At 39.7% G+C, this 20,074-nt stretch overlaps 4 protein-coding genes across 11 annotated transcripts in view; 3 read left to right on the top strand and 1 right to left on the bottom strand.

Moving 5' to 3' along the window:
* Nucleotides 1–13: 13 nt before the first annotated feature.
* On the bottom strand, nucleotides 14–2,679 carry Sil1 (Sil1 nucleotide exchange factor). Of its 2 annotated transcripts, none has more exons than XM_031990952.2 (4): nucleotides 2,313–2,679; nucleotides 1,627–1,910; nucleotides 1,293–1,552; nucleotides 14–1,217 (listed from the first exon to the last, which is right to left on the bottom strand). In XM_031990952.2, exons 1-4 carry the CDS (start codon nucleotides 2,425–2,427, stop codon nucleotides 464–466), a joined length of 1,413 nt encoding a protein of 470 aa, XP_031846812.2. In that variant the 5' UTR covers nucleotides 2,428–2,679; the 3' UTR covers nucleotides 14–463. The 2 variants fall into 2 exon arrangements, with proteins under 2 accessions (XP_031846812.2, XP_031846813.2); XM_031990953.2 differs by lacking the exon at nucleotides 2,313–2,679 and adding an exon at nucleotides 2,020–2,294.
* Nucleotides 2,680–3,310: 631 nt separating this feature from the next.
* Nucleotides 3,311–7,498, top strand: LOC116433181 (nucleoplasmin-like protein). 2 transcript variants are annotated; one of them, XM_031990981.2, is made up of 5 exons: nucleotides 3,311–3,518; nucleotides 3,773–3,888; nucleotides 4,640–4,853; nucleotides 5,297–5,373; nucleotides 5,654–5,893. In XM_031990981.2, exons 1-5 carry the CDS (start codon nucleotides 3,497–3,499, stop codon nucleotides 5,738–5,740), a joined length of 516 nt encoding a protein of 171 aa, XP_031846841.1. In that variant the 5' UTR covers nucleotides 3,311–3,496; the 3' UTR covers nucleotides 5,741–5,893. The 2 variants fall into 2 exon arrangements, with proteins under 2 accessions (XP_031846841.1, XP_031846840.1); XM_031990980.1 differs by lacking the exon at nucleotides 5,654–5,893 and adding an exon at nucleotides 6,207–7,498 and having other exon boundaries at nucleotides 3,312–3,518.
* Nucleotide 7,499: 1 nt separating this feature from the next.
* On the top strand, nucleotides 7,500–9,290 carry LOC116433189 (uncharacterized). Of its 3 annotated transcripts, none has more exons than XM_076374526.1 (5): nucleotides 7,500–7,643; nucleotides 7,717–7,951; nucleotides 8,031–8,182; nucleotides 8,250–8,858; nucleotides 8,954–9,290. In XM_076374526.1, the coding sequence occupies exons 3-5, from the start codon at nucleotides 8,069–8,071 to the stop codon at nucleotides 9,158–9,160; spliced, it is 930 nt and encodes a 309-aa protein (XP_076230641.1). In that variant the 5' UTR covers nucleotides 7,500–7,643; nucleotides 7,717–7,951; nucleotides 8,031–8,068; the 3' UTR covers nucleotides 9,161–9,290. The 3 variants fall into 3 exon arrangements, with proteins under 3 accessions (XP_076230641.1, XP_076230642.1, XP_076230640.1); XM_076374527.1 differs by lacking the exon at nucleotides 7,500–7,643 and having other exon boundaries at nucleotides 7,661–7,951; nucleotides 8,250–8,391; nucleotides 8,461–8,858; XM_076374525.1 differs by lacking the exon at nucleotides 7,500–7,643 and having other exon boundaries at nucleotides 7,661–7,951.
* A 2,848-nt stretch (nucleotides 9,291–12,138) lies between these two features.
* sim (bHLH transcription factor single-minded) overlaps nucleotides 12,139–20,074 on the top strand; it is a 51,554-nt gene continuing 43,618 nt past the window's right edge. For 2 of the 4 annotated variants that reach the window (XM_031990978.2, XM_031990974.2), the window contains exon 1: nucleotides 12,139–12,962. In XM_031990978.2, the coding sequence (XP_031846838.1) occupies nucleotides 12,944–12,962 (19 nt within the window). In that variant the 5' untranslated portion in view covers nucleotides 12,139–12,943. Of the gene's footprint in view, nucleotides 12,963–13,039; nucleotides 13,079–19,132; nucleotides 19,607–20,074 lie in introns of those variants that run through there. The other 2 variants (XM_031990976.2, XM_031990977.2) reach the window with 2 other exon arrangements.

Here is a 20,074-nt window from a genome sequence, read left to right as displayed (position 1 = left end):
AAAACAAAACATCTGAACAATACAAAATAATTTATTAAAGAATCACTTTTTAGAACGCAAGAAACGTAACAACTGTTCGCTGTTATTACAAACTGATGACTCAGATACGTCTTATACGCTACATATGTACAGAGATTACACTACGATCCACATACATTCGTTTTATGGTACATTACGCATACATACGTTACAAAAGACAATCATAGTGTGCAGCAACCTATTTACAAATGACTAATTTATCATGTCTGTAGAAATGGTTACTTCTAAACATTTCTGTAATCGTTGAAAGAGTAACAATATGAAGTTTATAAGTTTGGTAACAATCTTGATGAAACAACAATGGATACTTAATATATCCACGTGAAAAAGGTTTTCAGTTGTGTATACAATTTTGTACAATTACAACCTCAGAATATAAATTAAAATACTGGAAGTACCCCCTCGCGACTGTTCCATTCCCACCTCATAATTCGTCGTGGGAAATTTCGGAAACAGTATTTTGAAGTTTGTCAATCAACGAAATAAGATTTTGCAAAATTTCATTATCATCTTGTTCTAAAATAGGATCTAACTTTTGATAAAAGATCAATAAATGCTGTATCGTGCGAAGCAACGAGTCTTTACTACCTTTCAATTGGTATTTGCAAACAGGTACAATGGTGATCATACTTTCGGAAATAGTTTCCAGAAACTCATAGTTGTTCATTTTAAACTGATTATTCATTTCATCTTTGAAACTTTTTATCATTAAATTACTTAAGTGTTTACAATAATCATATACCAATAATTTTTGTTCTAAATCTACAACCGTATATGCCTTTGTTTTCAGTTGTGACTGCTCAGGATTAGAAACATCTTGCAAATTTTGCCTCTCAATAATTAGATCATTGATGAGTTTTATGACTTTTATTTGTATTTGTAATTGATCACTGACCAGAATTTTTCCAAATATTTCCAATCCGCCATGATTAATCCAAACATTCTGAGCTGCTGGAAATTGTCTAATTAAGGCACTCAGAGCGAAGAGACATCTGCTCTTCACTTCTGTCTGAGTATTCGTGGACAATATATGTAAAATCTTCTGGACAAAGTCACTTTCCAATGCTTTCAATTGAACTTTAGGATTAGATTGAACAGCTGCACCCAAAAGTCTTAATGCTTCAGCTTTTATTTCGTTGTTTGTACCATTCAGACATGGAGATATAACTTTAGTCATACTAAAATTGAAAAAATATATTTCAATTGTTTGTATGATGATCTTTCAAACAGAAGAAAATTATTTTTATACATACCCTTGCATATCTGCAAAAACTATAGCATTGTCAATATGATGAAGTAGATATTCTAAATTCTGAAGTATATCTAATACTTCTTCTATTTCCAAAGGCATTAATGTTCCCATGGTGATTGCATTTTTATGAGGTTGAAACTTCTGAAAGTAACTACTCAGCAATTCTGAATCAGTTGTAATATTAACTTCTAAATCTTTCAGTTCTTTCTTCAAGGTCTCATAGTCCCGAAACATTTGCTTCACCTTTTTGGTATGCTCTTCCTAAAAATATACACGCGATAAGAGAAAAATGTTTTTTATACAATGCTTATCATACGAGGGTAAAGAGCAATTACATTTGATTCTGAAAGCGATTCTGCTTCATCCTGCTTAATCTTCTTCAGTCTTGCCTTCAGTTCTTCCAATTGGTAATCAAACAAATTTGATTTTTCTGGAACAACTGATTGCTCTTCATCTTCAGGTACTGCTTTTTCAGGGTGCAACGTCAAAGAATTGGAATGAGAATTCAAATTTTCACTAGACTCCTTTTCCTCTGTTTCATCGCTGTCCATCAATTTGGCTTCTGTGACTCCAATGTCAAAATTGATTCGTACATGCAATCCTTCAGGGATAGGTGTACCTAGCAAAAGATGAAATATAAGACACGTACAATAATATAAATGTATTGTTCTATAAAACCATACATTATTAAATTGCGCATGTACATCAACATGAAAATTTCTAAGTACCTTTAAATAATGTTCTATATACGTCACTGATGTCTACAATTTCCGATAAATCGTGTTTTAATGTATTTGATACAATTCAATAAATAACCAATGAAAAAACTTTTCACAAATTTTTCAATCGAGTTGTCGTCCCGTATTTAAATAATAAGATAATAATAACACTGTATCTTCTCGGAGAAACGCGCGACGTCAAATTTGACTGACGTGGTCTTAGGAAGAGTACAATCAGTTGCGTAAAAAAGTAGTCCCAAAAATCGGAATTCTAAAGATCTTATGAATAAGTATTTACTCACCTTTCTTGACGACTTGCCATTCCCGGGTTGGCACAAATATTGTTTCATTTTTTTCATCATCACCGAAAATTGCCGGCAATAAATACAAACAAGAGAGAATAATTATGAGCCGCATTCTGACTAGTTCCTGTTGTCTACCGAGGGCTACAACTTATCTCAAGATATGCCAATGACTTTTTTTATGGGAAATCGTTTAACTTTTGTACTAAATTGCGTCAGCCTTATCGTAACCAATCTTCGATTTTTCTACAAGACTTTCTCATCGCGCTTTTATTCAGTTTTAGTATTATTCACGTGTTGCGCCCGATATTTATGCAGTCAATGTGTCAATGTCTGTTTCATGTTTTTACCACCAGAGTTTACGTGAACCAATGAACGCTCGACACAACGTTGCCAAACATTCCATTCAAATTCTAACATATTTCATTAAATATTTGTTTAAATTATCATAAAATACCGAAACATTTAAAGAAATCGACTTTTATATTCTTCTACCATTAAAATATAACAAATATGCTAATATATTAAACTTATTTAACGTCGATACTATTTAATATTCCATAAATACATAAATCACAATTATTCAACCATATTTCTTCAATTCTAAATAACAAAAAATAATTCTATAGTTCACATTATCTCTCCAACAATTCCACATACAGCATACTTCCTAGCGTCGTCATTAATTACACAACGATAATCATCGACACCAGGTGTCGATTTTAATGGCACTTTCAACCGAGTTTCGTGCGTTATCTCTAAACAATGATGACAAAAAGATAAAATAAAAATGTCACTAGTACAAAATACTTTATTACGACCGCTTTATTTCATATCCAATTTTATTTGTTCTTTACAAGGCAAAATTACACGGAGGGGTAAAAAACACCCCTAATAAAGCCCTCAGTGGTGTTCAACGGCATTAAGATCGGCAACGTTGCGCGCGTTGGTTTAAGACACACCGGCCAATCAAAACGAAGAACGTATTCTAGGCGCGCAAGGCTCAGTACGCGAAACTCATTTGCTACGCGTTCGTCTAGCACGTGCGACCACTGTTCTTCGCGCAGTGACCGTTGTGCGCGCGGCGTCTTTGGCTTCTCCACTCTCGTTCGGCACGCACACTCCAAAGGGGTCTCTCTACACGTCCGCTTAACCGGGAATCTTTTAATATCAGACCGATCGTCATGGCGGAGGAATATCTCTACGGTAAATATCAGAAATCGTGTTATCGTGAGCATCGCGGCAAGATTATTTTGTGGCGCACGCGGATACTTTCGACGTTGTTGGCCATTCGACGCGAGCGGTACAGCAGTCGGGACGCCGGCTGCCTTTCGGCCATTGTGACCAGTCCCCATTGTCCCCTTGATCAACGAATGAACTCGCGTTTTTTCTTAAAGTAGACCGCGACGGCAAGCATTCACGATATTTTGTGTGCGTACTTTCGTGATTTGTGTGTCCAGGAATCACCCTCGAAGGAGCCAATTCCAGCGAAGTATGGGACCCAGAGCACAAGAACGACGACGCAGACGGCACGAACCAACATTTCGGTGCCGATCAGAAGCTTATTATAAAAATGGTAAGTCCATTATAGCCGTTGGAATGTATACCTAGTATAATTCGAGTTTTCGCGTTATATCGCGACGCTTCCCGACGCGACGCGTGTGCATCGTTTACCCAAAAAATTTTTACGTATTCTACCATTACGATCGCCGTTGACGCACGATTTAGTCGGCTACAAGTTTTGCCTTCCGATCCATGATGTAGACGTTCGATTTAGCTCGTCCTAGCCTTCTCTGATTTTTCTGAACGCGTAACGTATCTTTGCGAGCATTCCTATTAACCGTGTAAGAATATACGGCCAATATTTGGCGTCACTGGTTGTCTCGATTTTTTCGTGCGCTTTCATTACCTCTAGTTACGTTTGCGCGCGAATTTTTAACCATGATAGAGGAGGCCGCAAATTCGACATTATTATAACCTATACTTTTTCGGGTTTCGGGATACAGTTAACCCCACTTTATTCGGGGAATTTTCGAGAAACGTAAACGTCGAAACGTTGAACGTTGGTCTTCAAATGAAGTGCACATTAAGAATTCGTTCATCAATTATACAGTCGAATTCATTTGTATATGGAAAATCCTTATGATTTTATTGAAATATTGGAACATCTGTAACGTAATTGTTTGTGCGTTGTAGGTGTTATTTATTTATTTGGAAATCTGATAGGTAACTTTTTTTTAGAATGGAATTACCTGTTACATTGATAGTAGTATGTTTATTTCTCCTGGGGTGGAAGATGAATGCAATATTTGTTTCTGTTGTTATAGGCACTTTTAGGACCAGAAGCTAAACCTGGAGAGCTCAATGTACTACAGGTAGAAGCAATGGGGCTGAAGGGTCCCATTAAAACACCGATCGCTTTGCTGGAAATGGGAAAAACAGCACAGATCATTCTAGATCTCAGTTTTCCTGACCCTCCAGTCACATTCACTTTGGTTAAAGGCAGTGGTCCTGTTCACATAGTAGGCCATAATCTTCTTGGTAAGGATGCATTTATTCATATTACTGTTATAGTATATCGTAACGAGTAATGAAAATTGTATAGAATAATTAAGAATGGGCTCAAATGATTATACTGTACGATATAATATTTCTAATATAAAATAGATTCTTTGTATTCGATATCTGTGTTCTATTGTTATTGAAGTATACTTGGAAGGGCGATAATTATAACTGGACGCCTTGTTTTATTAAATTTTTTTGAATTTTGTTCTAATGTTAGATGTAATAAATGATGAATAATAATTTATGCAACATGTATTTAAGCGAGATATGAACAAAGTTTTAATAGGAGTTTAATCGGTTGATGTATACCTTTAGAAGTTTATTAATTTGTTGAAATCACAGTAGTACTTCATTGGAGGAATAGAGAATTTCTTAAAATTGAAAAATTAAATAATATTAGATTGACTTCAATTTTTTAGGTACACATATGGAAGAGTTTGATGATATGGATGATGAAATGGAGGAGGAGAACATTGATGATGACGATGATGATAAGGTACAATTTAATTATTAACTAGTGAAAGTAAACTAACTAAAGAGATGCATACTATTTCACGTTAAAATCTACTGTTAAGGAGATTGTATTTGTAACTGACATTCTGAATAACCTCTATGAAAACCATAAGATATGAGAAAATTATGCAGAATATTTTCGATAAAGGTCGTATCTGAATGCATATAAACATTTAAAATTCATAGTGTTTACTATATTTTTACTGTATGTTGTTAGAAGCAATAGTATATCGTTTTCTACATATTAGGAATACGAATTTCAGGCACAACAAAAGAAAAGAAAGCATTCTGCAGAGGGTAAAAAAAATGGCACCAAGCGTGCCAGGATGGATGAAGCTGTAGACAAATAGAATGCTAATGTTAGAATGCTGCTATACAAATATCCTCCAAAAAAATATGAATTTTATCAAGAATATTTTAAAGTGACGTTACTTTAATATTACGATTCGTGGGAGGGAGGGCTCTGAAGATTGTCTAAGGAATAAAAAAAAGTCGTGGATATACTTTCTGCGTTTGTGTTCTCATTCCATGTGTGTCTGTTTTATTTCCTTTTTGCATAATAAATCATCCCATTTCTAAACAATTGCTTTTATTCTTTATTCATCTTGGTTCCTCATTTTCCATTCTTATGTTACAATCGTTTTGTTAAAAAAGAACAAGTACTATAGGATGTCAGTAATACAATCTTTTATTTTTAATAACGAAAGTATCCAGCTTTTTGTATTGCATTTTTAGCGCTAAAATTTTGTATTCCGCAAATTTATTAATAGTTACTTTCTACAAAGCTATATTCTCTTTCTGATTTTAATATATTAGGAGCCTGATGATGAAGAAGACGATGAAGACGAACCTAAGAAGAAAAATGCCAAATTAACAACTGCAGCCAAATACAAAAATCAAGCTAATAAGAACAAGAAAAAATAAGCACGAGCCTTAATATTATGGAAATACAACAAACTCTTAAGTTAGGCTAATAAGCGTAAGTCCATCATTATCATCCGCATTTATGCGAATCTAGTATCGTTTCATCAGATTATCGACAAACGTTGCCTTCCACATTTCTACGACACAACTGGACCAATGAAGTACTAGGAAGATTCTTACATCGCATAATTCGAGCGGAATATCAGTTTTATTGGTCCATGAAAACTACATTTCAATTGCGTAGTACATAGTTTTTATTAAGAGATGATAACGAAATTTTTATCTACTTAGTGTTTCCGCGGGACATGTATAGCCATAATATCTCTCTAAATGCCTTAGAGGAATGACCCTTAAAACATATTAGACAAACTCTATGGGATATTAAGAAAAATGTGAATCAAAAGTTATTTTTTTGACAAAATTTTATGGAGTTAAAAAGAGGGCATTCTTCTGAGAGCCGATCGCATACAATAACTTGTTTCACCTTGTTATAAAGAAATTAATAATAAAATCATTTTTTGAAATAAAGATGAGAGATTTGTGAGATAATTGAAGGAACACGGGGTTCAAGTCTGCGTGGAACATTTGGCCCAGTTGTTGTTAATAAAATTAGTGGAAAGCGCGAATGGACATGCAGTGAGCTGTATTCATATTGTTTCCTTTTTCTTCTCCGAAGTACCGTGTTCACACAGCGAAGCACTTCCAGTGATACGCGGTGATACCCTATTTCTAATGTAGCCATGTAAACGCGATTCAGAAAACAAATTACTACGCCCTTGAAAACCAGAGAAAAATGTAACATCAATTGCGAAGATAATGTTCCAGTGTAATTTATTATTTTCGTGTGTACAAGATGGGGGAAAGGGTAATAGTCACGGAAGCCCTTACACCAGAATGTTATTAATGATTGTAAAGAGGGGGGTGGGGGGGTTCAATGATAAGGTCAGAATTCAATGAAAAGAAAGAAACATATTTACGCGTCATCTCGACATTCATTCCATTTGATGAAAGATAACAGAAGCGGGGGTTACAGGTGTACTACACAATGTGATGCTCTTACATCAGTGTTATATGCGGTAAATGCATATGTAACGCGTGTGTAAAGCACGCCCGTACGATTGATAAGTAGTCTGTACACCTATTTTGTACATATACGATACAATAAAAAATTTCACAACTTTTAATCAGTATTGCACGATGTAACTTTTCTTCAGTTGTTCCTTTCCCGTTTCATCGAATTAATCTGCGATCAAGATTAATTTTTAAGAAGAAATTTTTATAGTCTGATGTGATCTAAATAAAGAGTCGCACTGAGTCTGTCTTTTAAGGGTGAATGTTCAAATAATCTAAGTAGGTTAAAAGGATCTATATAGTTACATATAAACGTCTGTCTTTTGTTAAGGTAATTTACTGCTGCTGATAATTCGACGAAAGTAATTATTCGTCATTATGTGACTCGATAGAAGAAATTAATTGTTCCCACGGTTCTCGAAGTGACGCTTGAAAACATGGCGGTGATTTTTAGTTTGTAAAAAGTATATCCGCTGTACCCTCCCATTAAAAGCCCTGAATCTGTGAATAAACACAACCTAACAAACTTTGTAAATTCGATAATTAACTCTTATTTGTAAATTACGGTAAGCCATCCTCTGTAATTATGTATTCATAAACATGACAGTGTAGTGTACATTAGGAAACCGAATAATTAATTTACAGACGCCTCGTCGTTAGTACGTAACTCTTACTATTATGATATGCAGCATATCAGTTCAAAGGCTAGTTTGAATAAATGTACAGACGTGACGATTCCTTGTACGAGTGCACAATGCCAAATTGTCAATAAAGAAGTGATAGATTTACGGCGGCAGGTAGAATATTCTCAGTCATTTTATGGATTAATGATTAACCAATAAAAGGTGATTCTAAATTTAAAAGGTGTCGAATCTGACAGAGACAGTTCTATCTTTAGAGAATACTATAAAACTGAAAGATGTACAGCTCCAGAACACGCGACGAGACAACGAACGATTATCGGCCGAGCTGAAGAAACAACAGAGATCCGTTAGGAACATCAAACGTAATAAGGCTTGTGGAAAATTGTTCGATAGGTTTAGTGTAACCTTCAGATGTATCAAATTCATTTTAGAGCAGTTGGACGACGAAAGGTTCTTCTATCAAAGGGAGAAGGATCATTTCAATGACGAACTACAGAGGCAGAAGATGAGATCCGCTGGTGGGACGTCGAAGTTCTGCCAGCAGAGAATGGATTTTGACGTGCAAAAATCTTTGGAAAAGGAAAACAGGTCCCTCAAGGAAGAGTTAACCGAAAAGGCTCAAACAACGTACAATTTGTGTATAAAATTTCTACGGATGAAGTATGCGAAGGATATGTTGAGGCAGAAATTGGATCAGCTATTGAAAGAGCATCTGCAAGTAATGGCAGACATGATGGAAAAGTTGGATGAAGGAAGGGGGGAACTCAATATCATTGTATCGGATAAGTTTCAAGAACCTCTGCCACTGAGTAAAGCCAAACTTCTTCAGGTGAATTACGCTTGGAACAATTGTAACCTGCTAATGTTCTCGATTAATTCGTTAATCATAATTCCATGCCCAAAGTACCGTTTGTTCTTTCATAGGTAGTACAAAGGAATGCTCGATTGGTTCATGAAAACGCGACGCTCAAGATGCAAATACAGCATCTCGTGTTAAATATAGAAAAGCTGAAGAGCGGTATACAGAAGCCAAAATTAATTAACGTGGACGCTAAGATTATCGCCAAATTGACCGAGCGAAGTTCAGGAAAGTGTAATAAAGAGAGAACAAAATGGCTACCGTTTCAGTAATGAAAAGATCTTTTCCTAGTCTACCTTTTAAGCTTTCATAGGAATGCATTTGTTGTTTTCATCGTTTTGTCAGATTCGATATGGATAACGTAGAAAATAATGTGCCTGTCGCGAAATCATTGAACTGTCAAGATCCTGTTCATTACTCTGGAGATGGTAAATTAGTCTCGAAACTACGATCGAGTCATTCGAGGAAACACATAGACACGGCAGCTCACGAAATTCAAACTGATGAAAACGGGGACTTTCGAATGGAACGTACACGCAGCGTTCCGGAAATCGTACGGACAAATGATGAACGTGGATGCTCGTCGTGTACTCCTAACGACTCGTCAACCGATTTTCGTCACGCCTCCACGAACACGTAGCAAAAAATGATCTTTACAAATTCCTTTGTACAAATGTAAATGCTGTACACATCATTTTGTACTTGTTATTTTTCTTGAAAAAAAATAGAAAAGAACATGTATCGACTGCAAAAGATTGCTGTCTACTTTATCTACTATTTTTAATGAGAATATTCGACGACAGGTTTCAGCGTTTTGCCACGGATGGCGCCAGCAGTCGAAAGAAGAAATTTTAAACAAACTTCTTGCCGCCATTTACCGTGTATCTTACAATTAAAACAGTAAGAATCATTTGTATTGAAATTTCGTTGACTTTAAATTGAAAGTCTTATCGCCAAAAAGAGAAACTCACAGAATTTATCCATGATCCACTAGTAAAACTCAGATGTCTAGTTGAATATGACAGAAAAGATGTTTTTATCAATTTAATAATATTACGTACAATTTCAGTCATTAGACATTGAGAATATATTTAATTATAATTAGTATATCGTAAATAGAAATAGTTACTCCGAATCACTTAATGAAAATGATATTTTTACAATTTTTTATTCAAAACGAACTTACATTCGAACAGAGCAAGATGGGCTCCATGGGGAAGGACAAATATAATAAAGCTATTTGGCACGTCAATGGAATACAAATCGACCAGGGAGAAACTGGAAACGTCCAGTTACAGATTTCTGCTGCGAGTTTTCGTGTGGTGGCATAGTAATTTTGGCGTGAGAACTTGTTGCGCCGAATAGGCCACGGTCCATCGCAAAATGACCAACATCTGGAAGCGATTTTCATGTCGTAAAATCTTGCTGGCTACCTGCCGGTCGTGCACATTTCCGCGTATTATTAAAAATACAACCGTAACAAGAATTTTCGGGCTTGTTACAAGCATCGCATAAATAAACACACGAAACATTCCGTGAGTATAACCACTGTTTGTTGAAATACCCAATAGAAAAAACAATCATGGGAATCTGTTGCTTCATATTGATTCCGATGAACCGTTTGATAGAGTTAAAATAATATTTCAGTATATCCACGCTTAGGAAGATCAATAAATAAAAACTGTCAAGAATGGAACTTCGAAACACGAATTGTAACTTTATTTACATTTCAGTGTGTTACATTTTTAAACAAATCTATTACAGCAAAATCACATGAACCGTAGGTAGCTGATTTAATTCTTAACCCCCAGCACTCGATGATTTCTTGTTAGATGTTCATCATTTTCTAATGTCAACTGAACGTTCCAATATTAACACCAGAACTACCTGACGAATCAGGACGATCCATTCCTGATTTTTTTCTTTCGTATAAAAAAGAAAACAGACGTTTCTTGAGAAATTATCAAAGAAATTGATGTAGCAATGCGCAAACTGAATTGAAAATCAACTGAAGTCTCAATGGATGCGCTCGTAAGGTTTCTAAGAGGAATTTCAAAAAGTCAATCGAACTCGGTAGTGTTGATGTTAAATAAAAGAATATACGAATCAAGAAACAACCATTTCATTTCAATATTTCAGATGTAATTACTCTCATCGCACAAAATGTAATACTGTACATCGAATTTTACAGTCCCGCTATATCAAGTCAAACGACGATCGTCTCTCGAGCGCAAAGGGCTAATACCGATCCCAGTATCGCGCGATATCAGCCATCGTAGCACCATTCCCGTAAATCGAGTATCTCAAGTGCACGCTCATTGCGCACCCATTCGTGGAAAAACGTCGAGCCGGGAGTAATAAAGAGGGGCCGGAAGAATTTACATGGAGAACGGAGCGGAAACTTACCCTTGGGCCACCGGGTGGTCAAAAAAGTGCGAATAAACGCACACCATTCCCGCGGGCTCGCACACGGACAGCGAGCGGCTCTCGAGTTGCGCGTTGCGCAGGAGCATTAAAGAGAGAAACACGGCCGGGCGAGGGACACCGGCGACAGAGGCAGCCGACGACATGGTTATACCGTCGAACGGAACGAGAAGGAGAAAGTGTATTCGCGTTAGCTGTGTTGGCGCGATCGGCGCGGTGGGGATAAGTATATAGAGCCGCGAGTGGGCGTGGCCAATTGGGACCACCCAGCCGACCAATCGAGTCGGTAGGCGTTATCTAGATGTATAACAATGCTTTCGTGTAACACATAGTTCAGTGGCTCTCAATCTGCACCCCGGTTAATTCATAACGAAAATTCTGCTGTCTGCTCGAATCTTTCGGTCCGGTCGACGCTTCTGCGATCGATAAGCGTACGATCAGCTGCCGATTCCAAAGTTTCAGCGTTTAGCCGAAAAAAACGGACCAATGGATGGGACGGGTCGACGCACTGTTTCCCTATTACCCCGTTTGAAAGCCTTTATCGCGTCGCTTCGCGGCGAGGGTGGCCGGTGGGGGGCTTAAGTACCGCCTACGTTAGAAATCATTGACAGTGTCGCAACTACGGAGCTTATGCGGCTGCGTTTCTGCCGCGGAAGCTTTTCCAGGATCGCGATCCGGGGACGGGAGGGAGGCGCGCGCCGGGACAGCCGCGGAGACACGCGAAAAGAGGGAGGGAATGAGGATAGAGGGAGCGAGAAAGACGGAAGAAAGGGTAGCAGGTTGGAGGGACGGTGGTCCACGCTCGACGGGGAGTCCAGCGTGCACCGTGCATCCAGTTGTATACCTAAATGCGTACGGCACTGTTTTAATAGTACACACGTGCAGCCACGGTCCAATGAATTGATCTCGCGAGGTGAATCCTCCCCGGGATGAAAAAAGACGCCGCGCCATCTTTGAGGGCTCGCCCGTCTCTAGGGGGCCGACGCGCGCGATTTCGACAGTGGACCGTCAGGCACCGGGTTGATTTTTCGGGCGAACTTTGCGAAATCGTCGATCGACGGGGATCCAGCGACGGTCGGATGAATGGTGATGATTGAAGAACTTGAATGATAAATCCGAGATTCGTTGGATTCATAGCAAAGGGACAGATTACTGTTTTTGGCTAGCGTTCGTTTAATATCGGAACAATTGTAGTTTTATCGTACACGGTTCGATGCTCGGCTGTAGAATTGTTTCGATATGAGAGTAATCGCGAGTAATCGCCGAGAATTTTACCGTACCGGGAATAGTGAACACGTCTGTTTCCGACGGAGTTCCGTCGGCCAGGTGTGAAGTGCGCGAAGAGAAGTGAAAGATAGGCGAGGAACGCGCTGGGAACTTCTAGTGACAGATCAGTGGATAATAATCTTTCTTTCGTACGAACTTCAGTGGAGGCCAACGGAACATTTTGCTCGGCGATCGTTGTATTTTATCGAATTCCTTTATCGATAACGAACATTTATCTTCTATCGTTGATGTCGTTGGAGCTGGCCGTAAAAGTTCGATGATATCGATGTCGATCGACGGCTGAAGATACGCGTGAATGACTATCACGCGGAATGATGTAGCCGGCGGAGTTAATTAACGCGGGAATGACAATAATGATGGATGGTAAGTGTGCGTCGGTTTCGAAGTTCTTGCCGCCGAAATCACTTCCGCGCCGAGGGAGAACTGTAATTGGTCATCTCCCCGGTGAAATGCCGGAGAGGGCATGATTTTAGCCAGAGGTTCGTAGATTAATGGTCCTAAATCACTGTAGACGCTTCGAATCCCTTGGAAATCTTACAAACAGCTTGAAACGTAGAAAACACAGACGCCTAAATTCATCGCTGCGTATTTATGCTATTTCGTATTCATACAGATTGATTCTTGTGTGTCATTTTACTCACTTCGAACACTGCATTGCGTTTCACACATTCCACACAGTCCCCTCTCGTCGACCTCGACCACCGTTATTCGGTTGGAAGATTCCGATACGTATCTTCTGACAGAATAATCTGTGAAAAAAAGGGTTAGCTGCGAATCGGAAAACACTCGACGATTAGTTACACAGGTGAAACTTGAGCCAATCGTTAGAATGCTGGCAAATTGTTCGTCTATATCCGTCGAATGTATCCGAATATTACGTTACGGTGCCCGCATAGCCTCCTATGGGAGACCCACGAGTCCCACACCCTTTTTTCCGAAGTTCCTTGAGAAACTGTTCCCGATACATCGGTATCCTCCCTTTAAACTCTTTTCTGGGCCCCTGTATAGCATTATGTCGTAACACAAATATGATTCATCGTTCTAAAACGCGTAACACGAACTCCATCTCTTTCAAACCTACTCTAACCGAGCATTCAAATGTTACACTATCACCATTAACACCTTGCCGTACAATGAGCGAGACTCGCGACGAAGATTGTCAAGCAAACATCTATTTTACTATCGTCAATGCATTATCTTCAAATTTCCACTTGAAGAACAGAAAATTTTCCTGCATTTCTTCCAAATTGTCGACAGTAATACACGAGCTTAGCGAAGTACGCCAAGGGGTTAGAATCAATTGATGTCTAATTATAAAAAGCCACAAACATTGACCTTCTGCATCTATTCCAACAGAAATTCAGTTCAACAGAGTCGCCGAGTGAACCTTCATTTTCGAATCGCAGAGAATCATATCTCGAAATTCGTCTGCCGACCGAAGTGTTAACGAGTCGCAGCGACGCGTGTCGTTTTTCACGGTCGTCCGACGTTCTGCCCTAATCGCTTAAGTATCCCGACGCGTCGTTCACGAAAACATTCCCGCCTCGAGGCCGCGGAAGGGGTTGAAGCCGGGATAATGCCCGAACGAACGGGGACGCACCGCCGCCTATTTGGAGTCGGCAGGGGCGCGTGAACGGATGCAACGCGACGCATCCAGTTTTTGGCGGGTCCGCGGCCCGTTAAAGTAAACAGAAACGCGCGCGTTACGTGCCGCCGCAGCCTGGAACGGGGGCGTGTCGTTTCCTGAAGTCATTTGTCGGGAAAATGTCCGGCGGCCGAACGTGATCCTTTTCCGCGTCCTGCGAGGTACCCTTCCGTAGCCCGCGGGACGAGCGAGACTTATGCCTACGCGCAGCTGTCTCGGAACGCGTAAATCTCGCTTTAACAGCCTCCGCCGATGCTTTTTTCCCCGTTACTCCGTTCCGAACAGTTACGGCGTGTTTTCGGAATCATTTCTTTCGCCGGCGCTCGGTATCTCTAATATGGAGCCGAGGTTAAGTCCCGGACTTAAGCGTCGTTTTTAGCTCGTTCACAAATCATCCCTTAATACCGGGGACAGAGGCAGTAAATTTTGATCGTAGACGGGCCAGAGGATTTCATTATGTGTACTGCGAGGGATGATCTAGTCGTAGGATTGAAAAATCAAACATTCTTCGCTTGTGAGACATGATACGGGAATTTGAGAATCCGGAGCATGCCGACGAAACGGAGGGTATAAGGTTATTTGTTGATTGTAGAATTATCGAGTGTTGAATGTTGATGTGGTGATGATGCTTCATCATCATCATGAATTGATACATTCGTAACTGGGATTGTTACATTGAAGCTTGGATTTCGGGTGAGAGTGTCCAGTAAGAAAATGTAGATTATTAATTGTAATAGTGATATCGGAGTGAGAATGTTTGTTTTGAAGTTCATTCCGGATATTTAATAATTGAAGATATCGATGATCGCGAGATAAGAGAACTGGAACCAGTAGTTTCGACTGGTACGGCAGCTCTAGCAGTAAGGACAACTCGTAAAATAAATAGGTCCACTTAGCTAATAATAGCGAGATTGTAAAACCCGCGGCAATCATTGTACCAACCGCGCGAGTGCGCGCGTACAACATCCTGGCACGTGCGTAAACAATTCTTAGGTAATTCCGACGTTCAGCTCCAAAACGTGATACCTCCGAAAATACCTTATACTTCTCGGGAAGAGTTCGTAGAAATCTATTTGTGTTTACTATTCAGGATCGAGGCGTCGTTCCGCTAGGAGCTACTAAATTCTTCGATCGTTCCAGCAAGTTAAACGCAACGTTATCGATGTAATAGGGTAGACCGAGGCGAATCAGATTACAGAGTGAATCGGATCGAAACAAGATTCTATATTTGTCACATCGAAAACTATATTTCCCATCCTTTGTTTCTTCTCTGCGAAAGAAGCACTTGAAACTTCATTTCTCATTATTAACCCTTTGTCTGCGGTGTGTTCAACGATGAAACGGACTAGTTTTGTATTGGTGCGATGCAGACGCAATTTATGGGAATTATAGTCGACTTTTGTAAAAAAATTCTTTATAGTATACAAAACGTTCAGAAGATAAAGCCAAATTATACGTCGAATGCTTAAATAATAGAGAAAAAGAAACTGTATACCGATCTTTTGTGTGTATTCCAAATATCAAAGTTTAATCTTGTCAAAACGTCGACATTCGTCTCAAAGGTTTAAAGGTTAACCCTTCGCGGACGAAGAATCTTTGAAATCTACAAATCCTTCAGCAGATGAAGCTAAATTATATACCAATCACTTAAACAATAGAAAAACAGAAACTACGTGATCTCTTGCTGATTAAGTAATCAAATAATTCACATAAAACTTAGTCTACTATACATGAAACTTTCATCTCAAACGTCGACAGTCGTTCGCAAAGGGTTAATGTCCAAGTATCTTTGATGGTAAAGGAATAAAGGATCATTTTCTGTTTGATGGTAAAGGAATAAACAGAAAATGATCCAATTCGTAATGTGATTGAAGTTAACCAAGTTCGTAACGTCACAAGGATGACCAACATTCTCACGTCAGAAGAAAATTCCTTATCCCTCCAGGAACCGTCTGAATTTTCCCCATGCGTTCGCGTCCTATCGCCCGGCTCCCGTCCCGCGACCCAGAATTAAACGCGAGCCAAAAATTTATTTAGTCTCGCGTCGCTGCAATCGTATCGGAAACAAATCAAATTTGTCGACGTCGTTAAATCACGCCTTGGCCGTTCAACGCCCGGGACCGGGCGAGCAAATACGGGCGCCCATAAACCGCGTTCCTACACAAATCACCCCTCGCGGAGGGGTAAACCCGACAGTCACCGACACCGGCAAACTTTTACGCCTCGGCGTTTTCTTCCCTCTCCCTCTGATTCCCACTTTCTCGCCTCGTCTCGCCACTTTCTCGTTTCGAAAAGTTACGTCGACGTCGTATCGCGGGCCGCGTTTACGCCCGGGGTTCTCGCGTGACGAGACACAAAGCTGCTCTCTGTTTTACTCCTTTTTAACCGTCGCCATTACGAAAGGTCGATCGACGGGTTTTACGAGCCTCCGAAACGAATACGTAAACTTTCGATAAGCTGATTCTCGTTTTGTTCCTCATCGACGCAGTCGCGCTGGCCAATTTGACGTTGGACCAACGGTTTCTAACCTGGGAGGCAAAATTTTTGATAAATCAATGTTCATACAATAATATCTACAAATAAATCAACTTCGTATCGTAACGTACAGTACAAATTCAATGAAGTAATGATTATTTCGTAGTAAATCATTCGAAACGTGTCTATATTATTACATCTAATAATCTGGGAGGGAAAATTTTTTAGTACAAAATTAACGTTCATATCATAACATCCACAAATAAACTTTATATCGTAATACAAATTCAGTGAAGTAATGTTTATTTCGCAATAAAGTTATTGTTATTATTAAACTGATGGAAATTTTATGAGTTTGAGGAATGTAATTATAATATAGATTATAATTATAATTGGATCAAATGATTATTGCAGCTTTATCTCGTTGAATGTCATTGCGTATAACTTATAGTATAGAAAAGCTGTCAAATAATCATCATTTAATCGAATGAATTATAGTAATTCGATGTGGTCGAAAAAGATTGACGAGAATACAGTAACGTCTTCTTCTTCCGGGGTGTTTTTTCCTGTTCACCGCGAAAGTTTCCTCGTTCGGGGGCGCGAACTTCGGAAAAGCGATCACGATCGTTTCCCAGATGGATTTCGGCAAATGTCCGGTGCCGGGCGGGATCAGAGGGGCCGCAAACTATCCAGCTGTTACACGGTCGGTTTAGTGGCCGGATAGGTGAAGACTACTTAAGCGTTTCGACATGTGTAGAAACACGACATTCGATACTTCCTACGGCGGACCTCCTACCGTGGACGGTGTTCATCCCCATTGGGATTTACAGCGCGATCGCAGGGAACTGGACGAACCTATCGCGCTCGTTTACGGCGCAACAAGTAAATAATTTGCACGCGTGCTACTTGCACACGCGTTGATTCCTCTCTCCTTCTTCATTCGCGCGATCGCGATTATTTCGCGATTTTAACGTCTCGGGGAATATTATTTCCCATGTTTCCAATCGACACGCTTTTGCTAAAAAGGCAAAGTGGTAGATCTCAGTTGTGAGTAAATGGTTAGATCTCAATAGTGAGATCTATATGCTTAAATCTCAACAGTGAGATTTAACACTAGGTTTACGGGCATTGTACAGTTTATTCTATTGTTCCTGGGGAAGTTGATATTCGTTCATTTAGATTTTGGTATATAATTTAGCTTCATCTGCTGAAGGCTCTGTAGATTTCAAAGATTCTTCGTCCGCGAAGGGTTAACCTTTAAACCTTCGAGACTAATGTCGACGTTTTGACAAGATCAAACTTTGATATTTGGAATACAATGTTGTAAACAAATGGTTTAGCGAAACAGCAGAAGATCGGCGTATAGTTTCTTTTTCTCTATTATTTAAGCATTCGACGTATAATTTGGCTTTATCTACTGAACGTTTTGTATAATATAAAGAATTTTTCTACAAAAGTCGACTATAATTCCCATAAATTGTGTCTCCATCATGGAAATTGTAGATGTAAAAATAGACAATCAGGATTCATGTTCGTATAATTGGATCAACGGAAACCGATTGAAACATTTACCAAATAATGTTTATAACATTCAATCTGCGTCGAATTGACGCGTTCCGTAAGCCTAGTGTTAACCAGTGGCTCGCGTATTGGCACTGTGAAACTGAGCACCCCCAATTTCCACTTGATACTATCGATTTAATATAATGAGTCCTTTTTCTTTAATACTTTCTTTATACTTATGCAATATATAATTCTTAAGCTTAATGTCAGTAGCCATTCCCCAGTTGATGAAAAAGATACAAACATTTTCGAACAAGGCTACAAATTACCTGGAGTAACCTCACTAATTTTAGCTACAAACCACTGGATCTAACAAATGAACTACTTAACCCCTTGGCGTACTATTCACTTTCGCTACTAAGCTCGGCTAACATTTCACTATCGACAATTTGGAAGAAATGCAACAAAACAAATTCTACTTGAAACGGAACTTTCATTTGCAGACAATAAATTGATAATAGCAAAATAGTTTGTTAAATTGCTCTAGAAATCTTCATCAGTCCGACTCGTCATAGTACGCCAAGGGGTTAATCATTCAATTGAAACACCAAATCGAGGATAAATCGTAAATCTCCGAATCCGTCACATCTATAATTTACCTGGAACCGTCCATGCTACACTTGGAAGCAGACTTCGAGTGAAACCCGGAGAAGCTAATTCTCTCCGGGTCTTCCCCCACATTTGCCCATTGGTTTTCACTTGGACGACTTCGAGAACCTGTCACGCTCCGGCCGCGGATCGTAAAAGCCGTCGGGAAACGTTTCTTCGAAGTTCGACGTATCAGGCGTCGAGTCATGAAGCACGAACGACGCAGCCATTTCCACAAAGGAAAATGTTCTCTTTGTTTCAGGGGGATCGGCGACAGCGCGCGGAGGCGGCACTCGCTCGCCTCCAGACTTTGTTTCGCCTCCGAACGCGACGACAAAGAAAGTCGGAGGGAGAAAGAGGGAGGAAAAGAGAGAGAGAGAAAGATAGAGAGAAAGAGAGAGAGAGAGAGAGACGCCTCTCCCTTTACGTGAAATCCGTAACCATTCTCGTGCATGTAATTCCCACATGACTAAAAAGGGGTCTGGTGGTGGGGGGGATATGTAACACCGGGATCCCGACTGAAGCCCGAAGTTTTAGTTTTGCTCGGCGACGACCTTAAGTTCCAACGCTCCTGTCCTCTGACCCGTCGCACGCCGGCCCACAGAAATGACACGGTGCCGTCATTTCCCGAAAAAGTTCACACCTCCGAGTTAACGGCCGTTACGCCGACGGTGTGTATGTGCTAGTGTCCTGCGGCCACGTGACGATCCGGATACCCTGGGACTCATCATGAAACGTGAGTGAACTTTTAGTTCCCCATCTGTCACGTTTCGTGCGGATGACGCGTTCCCCGGTTGTCTTAGCTGTTTCTATTCCGAATGATTCGTAATCGGTTCGAATTACCCCGAGCCGGCATTATTTTCCGCTGGAAGGATCTTTGATCATTTCGGATCGCCTTCGTTGGAATTGGATATATGTAGCTGCTTTGTCGTTGGTTATTACTTATAGACGAATGCATCATCGATGCTTACTTGTGCTTGACGTTGAGATGACTCAAGCGATTGATTCTCCATTAGTTCGCCATCTTTTCTAAGGAGATACTGGGGATATAGATGTGGAGATCAAGGAAACTGAGAATAACTTGTTACTGATCTTTAACACGTCGAATGATCGAATGATTATCTGAACACGTTATATTATAAATAATGCTAGTGATTTAGCTAGAAGAATGTATAATAATCCAGTTCAATCAAATTCTAAGGAG

The sequence above is a fragment of the Nomia melanderi genome, chromosome 2, assembly GCF_051020985.1.
Source record: "Nomia melanderi isolate GNS246 chromosome 2, iyNomMela1, whole genome shotgun sequence".
Classification (NCBI taxonomy): domain Eukaryota; kingdom Metazoa; phylum Arthropoda; class Insecta; order Hymenoptera; family Halictidae; genus Nomia; species Nomia melanderi.
The sequence above is the reverse complement of the archived record's forward strand: the minus strand, read 5'-3'. Positions and strand labels throughout refer to the sequence as shown.

What these genes read in the sequence shown, in the direction of transcription:
- LOC116433189 (XM_076374526.1), top strand. Translation starts at nt 8,069, where the DNA reads ATGCAGCATATCAGTTCAAAGGCTAGTTTGAATAAATGTACAGACGTG. An exon ending in TGATAGATTTACGGCGGCAG is followed by an intron (nt 8,183 to 8,249) that starts GTAGAATATTCT and finishes TAAATTTAAAAG; the next exon opens with GTGTCGAATCTGACAGAGAC. An exon ending in GTAAAGCCAAACTTCTTCAG is followed by an intron (nt 8,859 to 8,953) that starts GTGAATTACGCT and finishes GTTCTTTCATAG; the next exon opens with GTAGTACAAAGGAATGCTCG.
- Sil1 (XM_031990952.2), bottom strand. Translation starts at nt 2,427, where the DNA reads ATGCGGCTCATAATTATTCTCTCTTGTTTGTATTTATTGCCGGCAATT. An exon ending in AATCGCTTTCAGAATCAAAT is followed by an intron (nt 1,553 to 1,626) that starts GTAATTGCTCTT and finishes GTATATTTTTAG; the next exon opens with GAAGAGCATACCAAAAAGGT. An exon ending in GTTTTTGCAGATATGCAAGG is followed by an intron (nt 1,218 to 1,292) that starts GTATGTATAAAA and finishes TTTCAATTTTAG; the next exon opens with TATGACTAAAGTTATATCTC.
- LOC116433181 (XM_031990980.1), top strand. Translation starts at nt 3,497, where the DNA reads ATGGCGGAGGAATATCTCTACG. An exon ending in AGAAGCTTATTATAAAAATG is followed by an intron (nt 3,889 to 4,639) that starts GTAAGTCCATTA and finishes CTGTTGTTATAG; the next exon opens with GCACTTTTAGGACCAGAAGC. An exon ending in ATGATGACGATGATGATAAG is followed by an intron (nt 5,374 to 6,206) that starts GTACAATTTAAT and finishes TTAATATATTAG; the next exon opens with GAGCCTGATGATGAAGAAGA.